A 13,845-nucleotide genomic window follows, 5' to 3' on the forward strand; every position below is an offset into this window, starting at 1 on the left:
AAGTATGATCCTTAACAAGTAATATATGCTATATATATTGTTGCTCCGTGGGGGAGTATCCGTGTTAGGCTCATAGATAATTTGAAAAGTGAATTTTTGGACTATATTATTGATGAAATATATTATTTATAGGCTATATCTGGTATGTTTTTAAACAACATTTACAATATACACGATATTAGCTTGGTATAGAGTGTATAACATTTGGAGGAAGCCACCGCTATTATTTTAGATAACTATTTTTAAACAATGGTTACGAGAGAAAATAATAACTTACACATTAGCATGAGAAAATAAAGTTTATACAAATTCCAATATTTTTACATAAGGGAAAAAGAATGGCATCATGAAGGTCTATTTCTCATGATTAGTATGCGTATAATATTGTTATACTATCGCCATAATCTTTGTGAATATAAGCTAGGGGTGGCCTAGGCTTGATGTCTATGACTTCAAAATGCAAACTATATGAAACTGCATTCTATCTGAAGCAAAACTATCGAGTATGCACAACCTTATATTACGAGGGAAAAACATTATCACGAGAAAATATAATCTTACAAATTTCAATATTTTTACGTCAGTTAAAAATAGCATTAACTATTTGGGATAACAAGAATCTAGGAAACAAATTAATGACAAGCTAGATGAGAAGGGCGAAGGTGGATATGAGAGATTTCCAAAGTATGTGCGAAGATAACTAAATTTTATAAGTAGAAAAATAGTTAAATATTACCAAGTTAATCCAATATACTAGAAACATGTCTGGGATCTTTTCTAGGCATAATTGTTGTGATACTTATGTATATATAGTTACAGAAAAATAAGATTCATCAGATTGGCAGCTGGATTCTTTATGTTTTATTGGAAGCTGATTTGATGTTTTATTGGCACCTGTATCCATTATATTACATCTAGCACATCTCTCTTTTTCAGTCTTATCGTGATCCTAATATATAATATGATAGATGCAGTTGTGATTTTGTTTGTTTTTTTTTGACGAAAAGGCAGTCGGACCTGCTTTTCATTGCAATATAGAAGGAGTTGTACAGAGTAGTACAGAGTAACTGAAAAAAATGGAAAAAGACATCAAAAAAAGAAAATTTACAACGAGCTAGGTGAAAATAGAATCCTAGTCTGGTTCCCTTGGTCGATGCAAGAGGCTGTCAGCGCTTGGACGGCCGGCTGATCGCCACAGCTGTGCCTCTTCAATAATGGATGCCTTCAGGGTTAGCGGATTGTTTGCTTGGCGCTGGAATATTCTGGCATTTCTTTCTTTTCATGTGGTAATAGGCAATGCCCTCGCATTTGGGAGGGCCATTATGCTAGTTTTGAAAGAAAAGGAGAAAACTGATAGGGAGAGAAGTGTTATTTGTACTCAAACGCAGTTCGCTATAAAATATACCTACCACAGAAATTATAGAATCTCTTCGCTAAGCCTGCCTAAAGAGATGGACGCTTTGCCATAGCATGCTGTCATGCTCGTTGAAGGACAACATGAAAAACGAGAGCCTAGAATTTTCAAACATCTACGAAACGTCAGACATCGTATGGTCCCGTGGAAAACATGTCAGGAACAAAAAAAATCTTAGTATTGAGCACATTTGGTCCACAAAATACTGTCGGTGCAGCTACAATATCACGTTAATTAGTTTTGTATTTAGGCTAGAAAGTATGCGACGTTGTGTCTTGTGTGTGCACACTGTCCGCTCTCATCTTATATGAAGGCAACAGTTCACCTGGGCTATCTCCCTCCACAGGCCATCACTTGCAACCGTAGTTTTATCAGAGAGGAGTGGGCGGTCAAGCTATCAACTCTTCTCCAGCAATGGCAGCCTCCACGGAGACTTGTCGCCGCCCACATCTGCCGGTGATGGACAACAACCTGCGCAGCCACCGCCTTCACCAACCTACAGCATGGGGAGCCTTCTTTCTTGGTTTCAGGCCATGGTCTCCAACGCAGGTGAACTAAATTTGGCATACAACCCTGTTGAACTTTCTTGGTGGAGACTGTTTAGCATCAAATTAACGTGTAGTACACCGAGGGTCACAATCACAATACATAGTATTATGTTGTCACTGTAAGGTATTTTTTCTCGAAATGGGGCATGTATTGGTTTAATTCTACATACATATTATGTTGTCACTGCAAGATATGTATTGGTATTATAGAATTGATTGATGGCACTAGCTAACTATTTCAAAACTCCAAACCGATTAAAACAGATTAGTCAATATATTTAGTTCAACACTTTCTTCACGTTTAGGCTCTTTCTTTCTTGTAGTCCTCAGGGTTCGATGTAGGATGCAAAAAAAAGTTCTTTCTTTAGTCCTTAGACGCTGATAAGATGTAGATGCAGAATATATTTTTCTTTTCTTTATTAGTTAGGGTATCTCCAGCGGTCCGACGCAAACGGATACCTTCGATCCATTTCCTTCCTCCTATCCATATTACTACCTTTGTCCATTTTTAGATGTCAAAACTTTGTCTAAATTCAAATTTATCTAGATATTTTTTAGGCATAGATATATCTAAATTTAGACGAACCACTGAACATCTATTAACGGACGGAGGAAGTACTTGTCACTAGAATGGATGTATCTACAATTAAAATATATCTAGATATATCTATATAATTGTCAAGTAATATAAATCGGAAGGTATGTTTAATTAGATAACCAGACGTAAAAAAAACCCAGCCTAGCGGTTCAAACTAAACGAACAAACTATCCGTACGTGATCTATTTGTGAACCAAAATTGACCGAGGATTGAGTCGAACGACATGTCCACGCGACCGTGTCCACCGTGTGGCCCTATATGGCACAGCCATACAAACTCAGTGTACCTATTTTTCTTTTAGGAAAAGTCTTCTAGATATTCGGCTGTAGCTACACTGGGCTTGTCCCGTCGCTCACCTCCACCTTTTTATTTCCTCCCTGATCGATCCCCACCCCACCTTCTTTTCCTAGCGTGCGCCAAAACCCCGTTCCTGCCCCGGCGCGTCGCCCCGCACCACTTCTCCCGGCCCGCCGCCCCCCGACTCCTTCCCTCCATGTGTGTCACCTCTCTTTATCGAAAAATGAGTGTCACCCTGCCCCCATCCCCTTCCCTCCCGGCGTGCCGCCCACCACACCCCTCCTTATCCCCGCGCCACCGTTGGGAGGTCGCGCTCCCCTTCTCCAAGCGCTGCCGCCGGGAGGATCTTCCCCTCATACTCGATGTGCAGTTGTGCGCTCCCGCCGCCGCAAGCTGATCGACATCTGTTGTGGCGGCGATGAACCTCCAACGTGGAGAATTGGTGACCTACATGCTCCAGTCGGCCATGGCGATGACTTCATGGTTGTTGGGAAGATCAACTTTTAGAGATTTTTTGTCAATGTTACATGATGTTTCGATTTGCTAGATGTGCACATCATTTTTGGTGTGTTGGTATGGGCAAAGTGGTTCAATAATTTTGGTACGTATAACATAGAGAGATTGCACCACTGTTACATACATATTTCTATAATGTTGGAGAATTTAGGCAAAATTGTTCGATATACTGCTGAGAATACACAAAGAAAAAGGTTACATTCGAGTGTATGCGCGTGTATGCGAGCGTCTGCGTTTGTACTGTGTTTCTCAAAAAAAAAAGTTACATTCGGAAAAAATAATTGTACCACTACCGGTTTTTTTTGTACCGCTTACCGAGAAAATGTTGAGGATAAATGTTCCATATTATGAAGAAAAAAAAGTGATACATAATAGATGCGCGAGATTCACCCATTTAACTAGATCGAACGGCAGTGGAGGCAGCTGATGTTTTCGGTTTTTAGAGCATCTCCAGTCGTGTCCCTCAAAAAATGTCTGGCACGACGATTTGGGGCACGTTTGGAGACAGCGCCGGATAAAAAGAGACTAAAAATCTGTACAAAAAAGAGACCATTTCCAGCCGTGTCCCTCAAAGAGCGTCCAAATGCATGCATTTTAATAGAGGGGACCACCCCATGTGGGAAAAATAGGTGAGAGAAAGTGTGGGAAAAAAGAATGGCATGTGAAGACGGACGCTGTTTTTGTGTCCGGCGTCCCCGGTAGAGACTCTTTACACATAGTCTCTACCAAAGACCCCGAACACAAAATGAGGCGCTATTTAGCTTAGGGGGACGTGACTTTTTTCTCCATTTTTTGTCTACGGTCCTCCAAACGTCATTTGGGGGATGCGACCAAAAAAGGGATTTGGGGCGTGCCAGACAAAAAATCGTTTTCAGCCGCGCGCCCCAAAGGCCTTTTTTGTCCGACGCGGCCCGATATGGTGTCCGGCGCCCCGAGCCCGTCCCCGCTACACAGGGGACACTCTGGGGACGCCGGACACAACGAAAAGCGAGGCGAGGCGTGGCGGGCCCGACGCGTCAGCGGCATATTGAAGTTTAACCTAACCGCCGCCTACATCGCGACGGAAGTTATTGGCGCGCAGCAACGATGCAGTTCCCGCGATGCGTAGCGAAGCGTCTCGTCGCGCCTAGCTCTGCGTGCCAGCGTTAATGAGCGTCACCGCTTCCCCGCCTCCCTCCTGCCTATAAAAGGGGCCACCTCTCATCGTCCCTCTCACACACAAACCCTAGCGCCTCTCTCCCCAACCCTAGACGCCACCATCTCAAGAGTCGACGCCATGGCTGGTAGAGGCGGAGGACGAGGTCGCGGCGTGGTCGTGGTCGTGGCCGCGGCAGAGCTGCACGCTCGTCGTCGCCTGCGACGCTGTCGTCTTAATCGTCGGACCTGCAGGAGGAGGAGCGGCAAGTGTTGTTCGAGTTCGTCGTCGTCCTCAAGGGCGACCCACACGGCGTCCAGAGGCTGCCGAACACGTTCGCCAACTTCGTCGCCGGTGATGAGATGGGCTCGCTGAATCTGTGGGAGGTTGCCTGCGGCTGCTACCGGTGGATTGTGGACGTGATCTACGACGCGCGCGGCAAGATGTACCTCCACATCGGCTGGGAGAAGTTCGCGCGCTACCACCACGTCGAAGCCGGCTTCGTGCTCATGTTCTTCTACCTTGGCGAGGGGGATATGAGCGTCAAGGTGTTCGACGAGACGCGATGCCGTCGGCACTACCACGGCGACATCGCCAAGGAGGACGACGGCTGAGTGTTGTTTCTTCGCAGCGAAAATAGGCACGGAGGTTTCTGGTTGTTCTTCCTCGAAATAACCAACATGGGCACCGTCAACAGCTGGATTTTCCAGTTTGGGTGACTGGGAGTGCCTAAGAGTGTTCTTTCTTGGCGGCGAACATACGAAATCTTCGATCCCAACACTAGTTAGGTTTTCGTTATTTTGCAATATTTTATATTTGTGTCAATCATGGTTCAAACTATGTATTACTTTATGGAAACCATGTTCCAAACTACGTCCTAGTTTGTGTAAACCATGTTTCAATTATGTACTCCCTCCGTTCCTAGATATAAGCCATATAGTTTTTTGAGAAAAATTCCAGAATATAAAGTTTACTGCTTTGCCCCACTTGTATGGACAATATTTTTAGATATTTGATTAGATTTCCTTAGCTTATGCAAAGTCCTCTATTAGCTCACGTCAATTGCCTAGGGTTAATTCCAGCCAAATCTAGTGCAATTTTTTTAAAATGTGTGTTCCTTAATTTCCGTGCCAGAAACTATATGACTTATATTTAGGAATGGAGGGAGTATTAGTTTGTGGGATGTTTCTTCTCTCTATTGAAATAAAAATGGAAAAAAAATGTTTGGGGACGGCGTTTGGGGGACATCGCTTCCTGCGTCCCCCAAACGCTCGATCGGGCACTGTTTGAGAGCTGGTTTAGGAGACACGGCTGGAGATGCTCTTAGAGCCGGTTGTATACTAGTGCTTGCCTTTCTTCTATTTCCTCTATCCCGTGTCTAATCTCGATACCGTCGCCTTCGGTCTGGCCGGTGCCGCAGTGACTCCCCGATGGCCGGTGCCGCAGCGACTCCCCGATGGCCGGTGCCGCAGCGACTCTATAGGCCTCCCCGGTGTTGCTTCATTTCCGCCATGCTCCTGCAGCGCGCTGCTCTGTTTTTCTTCAATGGGAAAGGCACCCCGCCATGCTGCTGCTGCTCGCTTGCGTGCAGGCGCACGCGGCCAAGGCGCTCAGCGGCGGGCGCAGGCCGAGGTCCAGCTCAGCGGCAGGCACAGATCGCTTGAGGCCCTAGAATATGCCCGTGTCATCGAAGAAGATCCCAACAAGATATTGTAAGATGGATACTCCCTTCAACAAGACGCGGTATTAGACCACCTACATGACCATCCTCCTTGTCCCTTGCAATGAGAACTGCCAACATATTTTTGACAATGCTTAAAAACATAGGAGAAAGATAATCACCTTGTTGCGGCCATTTCAATGTCTAAAAATAATTCCCAATATCTTCATTTACCCTAATACCAACACTACCCCATGTGCAAACGTCACCACGCATTCAAACCATATAGATGCAGATCTTATTATGCGCAAATCTTGCTTAAAAGATGATCACTGCATTTTATGATACGCCTTTTCAAAATCAATCTTAAGCAGAACCCTATCCAATTTCTTCATGGATAGTTTCATGGAGAGGACGACCCCTCTAGGATATGTCTTCCTGGAATAAAAGTAGATTGCATTGGTCTAACCACTTCATGAGCAATTTCAGTCACACAATCAGTACCTATCTTAGTGAATATTTTGAAACTCACATTTAACAAAGGCAACTCATAAGTATGCAAATTTGAAACCATGGCATCAAGTCAACCTTGATAACTTTTCAAATTTATGATAAAACTCTACATGTAACCCATTTGGTGATGGCGTCGCAGGACACCGAGTGCCCACCGTCTTGGGTTCTTCCTGAGCCAGCCAGTTGAGGCACGACATGTCTTATTGCCTGCTAGCTCGAGTAGTCGGACACCTGGAGTATCGTAAGATCTAAAGCCAGTACTAAGCATGGGAGCTAGCTGGCACCATGAGCACATCCCTCAAGGTAGCACCACCTAGTCGGATTATGGTTATGCCGCAAGCCTTCCCACGAAAAAAGCCTCGTGGTGGCTTGCCCTGACCCGGGCAATAAAGAATGGAGCCTGCCACAACCTTGCCTTCTGTCAACATGCACCTACGGCAACGGCCCTAGTGCCTTGGTCAGGTACCTACGATCGCATGAGTCGACATCAATTGTCATAGGATCAACAATTCCTCATCGCATCGCGACTTGCCTACCCGAGAAGAGTGACATCCCGCCCCCTTTGTCTATAAGTACTCATCCCCTCCCCAAGGGGAAGGTGCCAATCATTCTCTCAGCCGATACCACTAGAAAATCTGCTCTCTTAATATTGAGCACCTCACTCGGAAATATGCATCCACCATGACGTAGGGTTGTTACGCATGATATCTCTCAGGGTCTGAACATATATAAATCGTTGTGTGCCAGAGGTAGTTATTCCATCAGATCGGGGCCACACCCTACCTACGGCCAAATTAACTCATTGGTAACATCTTTGCATAAATGCTTCCTTCAGCACTTCCTTGGTAAAATCTGCAATTAGGATATCATTCTCATCACCTCGTGATGCAGCTCAACAACGATGGAGATCAAGCCTCGACAAACGGGGCTCTGATACCAAATGATGGGGTTTTCTAAGATACACACATGGAGAAGATGAAGAAGACACACAAAATTTTGCAGCACATGCACTTCAACACTTGTGCCTTTTTTTTGTATTCCACGCTCCCCAATAAACTAAGCTGATTACATGGATTTATATAGCACATAACACGCGCACACACGGCCAGGCACAACGGCCTGATCCTATTTCTACTCGGCATTAACTACATGCACGCCCACGTTTTGAGTCACTACCAGTTCTACTACTACTTAATCAGTTACCCGGAGTAGGCATCAACGAGTTTCCAGGCATCAACTAATTAAGTGTGTCTACTTTCTAGCCGCATACTGATCTTCCCCGACTCGGCCGCTCGGACTCTGAAGCTTTGTGCATGTTGCTAAGACATCCTGCATTCAGTTCAAACTAACCCAATGGCACACAGACGTGACTGCTATTTGCATATTTCTACATATGTATGCTGTCATGCGACACCCACACCTAGGCACGACTAACCTGCCATGCACACATATATCTCCTCTAATATGCATGCACTAATTGCTAAATAAATAATCATCAGGCATACACATGACCACTTTTATTCGTGTGTACGTAGTTACTGCAGCCTACATGCATGGACTAAACTTAAACATGATGAAATAGCTAATTAACAAGATTAGTTCTAACACGTGATTCGTTCTAGCTTGGAGTTGCATACGCGTTGTAACCGAGATTTTTGCTAGTTGCTCGTGGGGTGCAATTAAACTGAGCAAAAATAATCACGCGGTAAGAAATAATTTTGCATGAGGTCACTTTTTTTAAGAAGTTGGAACCGACCAACTGTTAAGGTAACTAGATGAGACCCCGCGCGTTGCTGCGGAAAATATAATGGTTGTTTGCTCAACAAAATGACTAACTCTGACTTATATATGAAGAAAAAAACAGTCATTCATCTCTTGTCGAGCAATGATCATGAAGCAAAAGGTAGGTGTGGTGAACAACAATCTTTGATAAATGAAAAGCTACTTATTTGTTCTTGCCAAGCGATCATAAACTCGCTCCATATGAGTGGCTAAATATATAAGAAGCATGGCATGTGTATTTACCAAGCTCCAGATATTTATTTGTGGTTGTTCTGTTGGAATAGAATATACAGGGTATCTATTTTTGTCAAACATGCGGAGGTAAGAATTGGATTTAGATACCCAAACTGAAGATAGTGTTAATGGTGCTAGATACAATAAACTTCCAGACTGCTCAACACAAATCTTCAGGACCATACATAAAGGAAAAAACTGCTTCAAGGTCAACAGCGAGCTCTAAATGTCATTGCACAGCAAGCCTGGTAAGCAGTTTCAAACCAACCAACAATATATAAAGTGGAAAATTTCCAAGATCCGACTGGTTTCATCGTGCATATCATAAAAGAGATTGGCAGGTCAGGCAGCGGTATAAGGAAGTCACCTCCATTGCTTCTGCTTGTCTATTAATCTTTTCCTCCAAAACCCGGATGACGTAAAAAGGTAGCTGTCGTGATTTGTATAAAAAAACCTCCATGTCAAGATATATTTTGCACATTTTACGTGTGTAAAATAGTTCATGCCAATAGTCTGAATAGGGGCATACAAATAATTGATTTTGTGTCTGACCAACTATGAGGCTACTAATTAAAAGTCAGCACACACAACTCTAGAAATGCGTTATCATAGAGATATTGCAGCTTTTGATTTTTTCGTTTCTCTACATAATCATGTAAAATAGAATGAGGTAATGCAGGTAAGATTCAGACTCAGGATCTCTGAATTTCAAGCCTTTTGCTGATCAGGTAAGATTCAGACTCAGGATCTCTGAATTTCAAGCCTTTTGCTGATCTTACCCTTAGTAGGAAAACAATTTTGACGATGTGGTAGGAGATGATCAATATTTTGTTAAATCCTTATGTAGAATTTTTCTTGGTCTTCAACTGCGCCGAATCTGCAATTCTGCATTAGGAATAGGCATCTGACTTCTGTAGCTTCACAAATACACCGAGCGTAGGATGAATATATAGCAAGTGTTGATTCCCCTAGTAGCAGAGGATAGCTCATATGTATGATGACTAATCCCAAATACATCAGGACCAGTATCTGAAAATAAAGCTTTGAGTTTATTATATCCAAATCTGAGCAAAGACCACTGTAACAATTATGAACCATGTGCATATATTGAGGGATGGATAGTTGGATACTATGTGAATATAAAAATCCGGAAAAAAGAATTCTTATATAGAATTAAAGGAATAAATCTGGGCCATCAAACTTATAAATTCAAAGGTACTTGCCTGTCCCAGACTTTTTCTCAACATCGGATAAGAAAGAGCTCTCCAGGAGTACTTGCACTGATATTTGCCGCATCATATTGCCCTGCAATTTTGGAGCCTACAACACCCAAATATGTCGGTTCCTTCGCTCAAATCCAACTATCTGGCGCTCAAAAGAAAGGAAGAATATTTTACGGCAGCACTCCCCACGCCAATGGAGACATCTGACAAAGGCCATAGAAAATCAATCTGTAAAAGAGTGAGACACGAAAGCAGCATCTACTGCTGTGCCATCCAGCACCAGGCAAGGTCAAAAGGAAATCTGGGAGAGAAGACAAGAAGCGGTGATGAATCACAAGAGGCTTTATCACACCAGCGGTATGAACAATGGCTTGGACGCTCCAGGCCCTACCATGGTGGAATTCGGAGCCTCCAGGCGATGTGTATCACTCATCTTGAACGCAACGTACTGTCCGTTGGTCTGCCTCCACACGCGGACTCCCCGGATACCTCCGTTGATATCCTCACAGGGATAGTGGAGGAGAGGAAGAGGCATAACGGCGGCAATGAAGATGGATCGATGGACTGCATGCCTGCATGTGGGCGAAAGGAATGGGCTTCATGGTCGGTGTGCTTTGGTGGGCATTTGATACTAAGTGGTCTAATAGGAAACCAATTAACGAACGCATGAACGGGATGGTGGCAGAACGAAAACCGAACGCAACCACTTGATGATGTGGCATGGTTAAATGAGGTGAAAGCCAATCAGAATAATTGGGGTGATGTGGATGGCTTGCATGTTGAGAGAAATCACCTAGTGGGGGGCTCCTATTTAGAGATAAAAGATTCTAGATCAGATGACCGCTAGTCCCTACTATTTATATTTTCATACAAAATGGATTGTCAAAGCGTAATCTGAAAGGAAAAAAACGTGCAAGTGTAAATGTTTATACCAACATGTATTGCGACTTTGAGAGTTTGCGAAACCAAGTGAATAGTAATACTAAACTGTACATGCTCTGGCAGTGCCAGTCCATGAAGAACAAGGCTCAAGTAATGAAAGAAGAGCTGAGGACGACGATACTAGATTCAGGTTCTGCTGATCTGTCTCTGAAGCTTGAGCTTGTGGATACACTGCAGCGGCTTGGTTTGGACTACCACTACAAGAAGGAGATTGATGATTTTCTGTGTGGGATTCATGAGGCCGTTGATGAAGCCCATGATCTTCACACGACGGCTCTTCGGTTTTATTTGCTAAGGAAGCAGGGATGCAATGTTTCACCAGGTAATAACTTATTTAGAATTGGAAGGTGTAAGTATCTAGCCTGTATGCATGTGAGATTTTGTTCGTATGTTCAATAATATGGTGCCGTTGCAGATGTATTCCTGAAGTTCAGAGATGCCGGAGGAAACATTACTTGCAATGACACAAGAAGCCTATTGGACATGTTCAACGCTTGCCATGTTCGAATCCACGGAGAAGAAACACTCGACCGCGCGATTGTTTACACCAAAGATCATCTCCAGCGTTTCCTGGAGCAATCGTTGTCACCATCAGTGTTGCTCGATGAGGTGCGCCACGCGCTAGAAACGCCTCTTTTCAGGCGGCCTAGAAGAGTTGAAGCGAGGCACTACATCTCGGTTTATGAGAGAACGAGTACAAGGAACGAGGCCATCTTGGAGCTAGCGAAGCTCGATTTCAGTATTCTGCAAAGTCTGTATTGTGAGGAGCTGAGGGATCTTACACTGTAAGTGACTTTCATTCAAGGGGATCACGATAGTACTATATCCGTATAAAACCATATTTGATAGTTCCAACTCTCGAATTATCTGCACAATTCAGATTTGTTGCAACACTCTTAAGAGCAGAAAACATCTTCATAATCCTTAACCATTGCAATAATACATGGTGTGATGCATGGGTGCGTACGTGCTAATAACTTTTGGGTTTGTTTGCAGGTGGTGGAAAGAACTCCAACTCCAAGAACATTTGAGCTTCGCACGAGACAGGATGGTGGAGATGCACTTTTGGATGTTGGGTGTTTTATTTGAGCCACAACATTCATACGGACGAATCATGCTCACAAAGCTCTTTACATTTGTATCGATATTCGATGACATTTACGACAGCTACAGCACCTTAGAAGAAAGCAAGCTCCTGACCATAGCAATAGAAAGGTCTGTATGTACCTATGTGGGCTATGCTAGATTTAACAACCACCGTATTGCTGGATATACCAGTTTTAGAACAAACACCATTTTACTTTCTTAATTTTAATGAAACCCTAGGTGGGATGAGCAAGCGGCTGAACTACTGCCAGGGTACATGAAGTTCTTTTACCACAAAGTACTGGCGACCGTGAAGGTCATCGAAGAAGACTTGAAACGTCAAGGAAATAAGCATGCTGACTATGTAAAAAAGCTAGTAAGTTGATGTCTCTTGAACATGCTTAACTGGAGGAAAAGAAAAGAAAAGCTATACATACTCTCTTATGATCACAAAATGACAAAATATGTGTATATGTCCAGCTAATTTCATTGTATTTTTGCAGCTAATCGATGCTACGAAATGCTACTACAACGAGGCAAAATGGCGCGAGGAAGGCGACGCGCCGGCTACCGTTGAGGAGCACCTACAGTTCTCTATGCCTAGCAGCTGCTGCATGCACGTACCGGGTCTTGCCTTCGTCGCCATAGGCGCCACCAGCGTCGCCATGGACTGGGCCATGACCTATCCGAAAATCATACGAGCTTCCTGCATCGTGGGCCGTGTCATCAACGACGTAGCTTCACACGAGGTTTTACATACTTAATTACATCTCACATCTGAACATATATGATGTCATGTTTCTTCCTAGTTTGAAGCTGAACAGCGCGTAGTAGAATGGCATGCTTAGTTAGTCCCTTTGTTAACTGTGGGCCGTTTTCGTCTCTATGGAATCAGCGAGAGCGGGAGCAGTACTCCGGGCAGCAGCAAGGCATGTCGACGGTGGAAGCATGCATGAAGGAGAACAACTACACCTCCAAGGAAGACGCGTACTACAAGCTCTCGGAGCTCATAGAGGAGTCGTGGATGGACATCACCGAGGAGCGCCTGAGGCCGCCGGCCGGGCAACCGGCGGTGCCGCTCCTTGAGGCGGTGGTGGATGCGACTCGCATGCTGGACTTTCTGTACAAGGATCACGACGCGTACACTGCCCCACAAGCGCTCAAAAGGGTGGCAGATTCCATATACATGGATCCTATATAGCTAGAAAGGAAAATATTTCAAGTCGTAAATGCAGTACATATATGCATCTATGTCTTGTCAGAAAATAAGTATGCATTTTTTTTTTTGAGAAAAGTATGCATATAAAGATACCTATAAACGGAGATCCTATTTATCTGGAAGCCAGGGCCGGCCCAGAGGCCGGGCAAACAGTGCGCCCGCACTGGGCCCCAGCGAGCCAGGGCTCACGGCATAGTTAGTAGTTCCATTAGTAGTTGAAATTTCATGTTTTTTAGTCCTCAAAATAAGGTTAAAGGCCCATCTGCAGCCCACAATTTCCCACCCAGATCAACACGTACCAGAACACAATCACGAATAATTCTCAAAAAAAAAAAGAACACAATCACGAATCGATCAATTCTGCTGCTCGTCTTCTCTTCTCGGCTTCTCGGCTTGTATCCTCACGATCGCCCATTACTTTATCTGATATGGCAAGTTCATGCCGTAGAGCCATTTTTTTCGGGATTGTGCAGCGGTTAGATGTGTTATTCTCCACTTCTACGAAAAGATGGAAAGTATTGCTTGACCATATTCTAAGTTAATCGTGATGGGTTTATCAAATACTCAATGGGAGACTCCATAAAAAGTGTTAAAGCTACTAGATTTTAAGCTCCCGAACTAAGGGTTGCCTTGTCCGAGGTAGGTAAAATTTGTGATAATGCCAAGTCAAAGAGTGA

The 13,845-nt window shown here is 44.0% G+C and overlaps 1 protein-coding gene across 3 annotated transcripts; it reads left to right on the top strand.

Annotated features, from left to right (window-relative positions):
- Positions 1-1,693: 1,693 nt before the first annotated feature.
- Positions 1,694-13,256, top strand: LOC127314469 ((E)-beta-caryophyllene synthase). Of its 3 annotated transcripts, none has more exons than XM_051344941.2 (7): positions 1,694-1,963; positions 10,933-11,185; positions 11,279-11,648; positions 11,860-12,078; positions 12,190-12,325; positions 12,453-12,698; positions 12,845-13,256. In XM_051344941.2, the coding sequence occupies exons 1-7, from the start codon at positions 1,829-1,831 to the stop codon at positions 13,148-13,150; spliced, it is 1,665 nt and encodes a 554-aa protein (XP_051200901.1). In that variant the 5' UTR covers positions 1,694-1,828; the 3' UTR covers positions 13,151-13,256. The 3 variants fall into 3 exon arrangements, with proteins under 3 accessions (XP_051200901.1, XP_051200902.1, XP_051200900.1); XM_051344942.2 differs by having other exon boundaries at positions 11,041-11,185; XM_051344940.2 differs by having other exon boundaries at positions 1,695-1,963; positions 10,927-11,185.
- The last annotated feature ends 589 nt before the right edge of the window (positions 13,257-13,845 follow it).

The sequence above is a fragment of the Lolium perenne genome, chromosome 7 (genome assembly GCF_019359855.2).
Source record: "Lolium perenne isolate Kyuss_39 chromosome 7, Kyuss_2.0, whole genome shotgun sequence".
In the NCBI taxonomy this organism is placed as follows: Eukaryota; Viridiplantae; Streptophyta; class Magnoliopsida; order Poales; family Poaceae; genus Lolium; species Lolium perenne.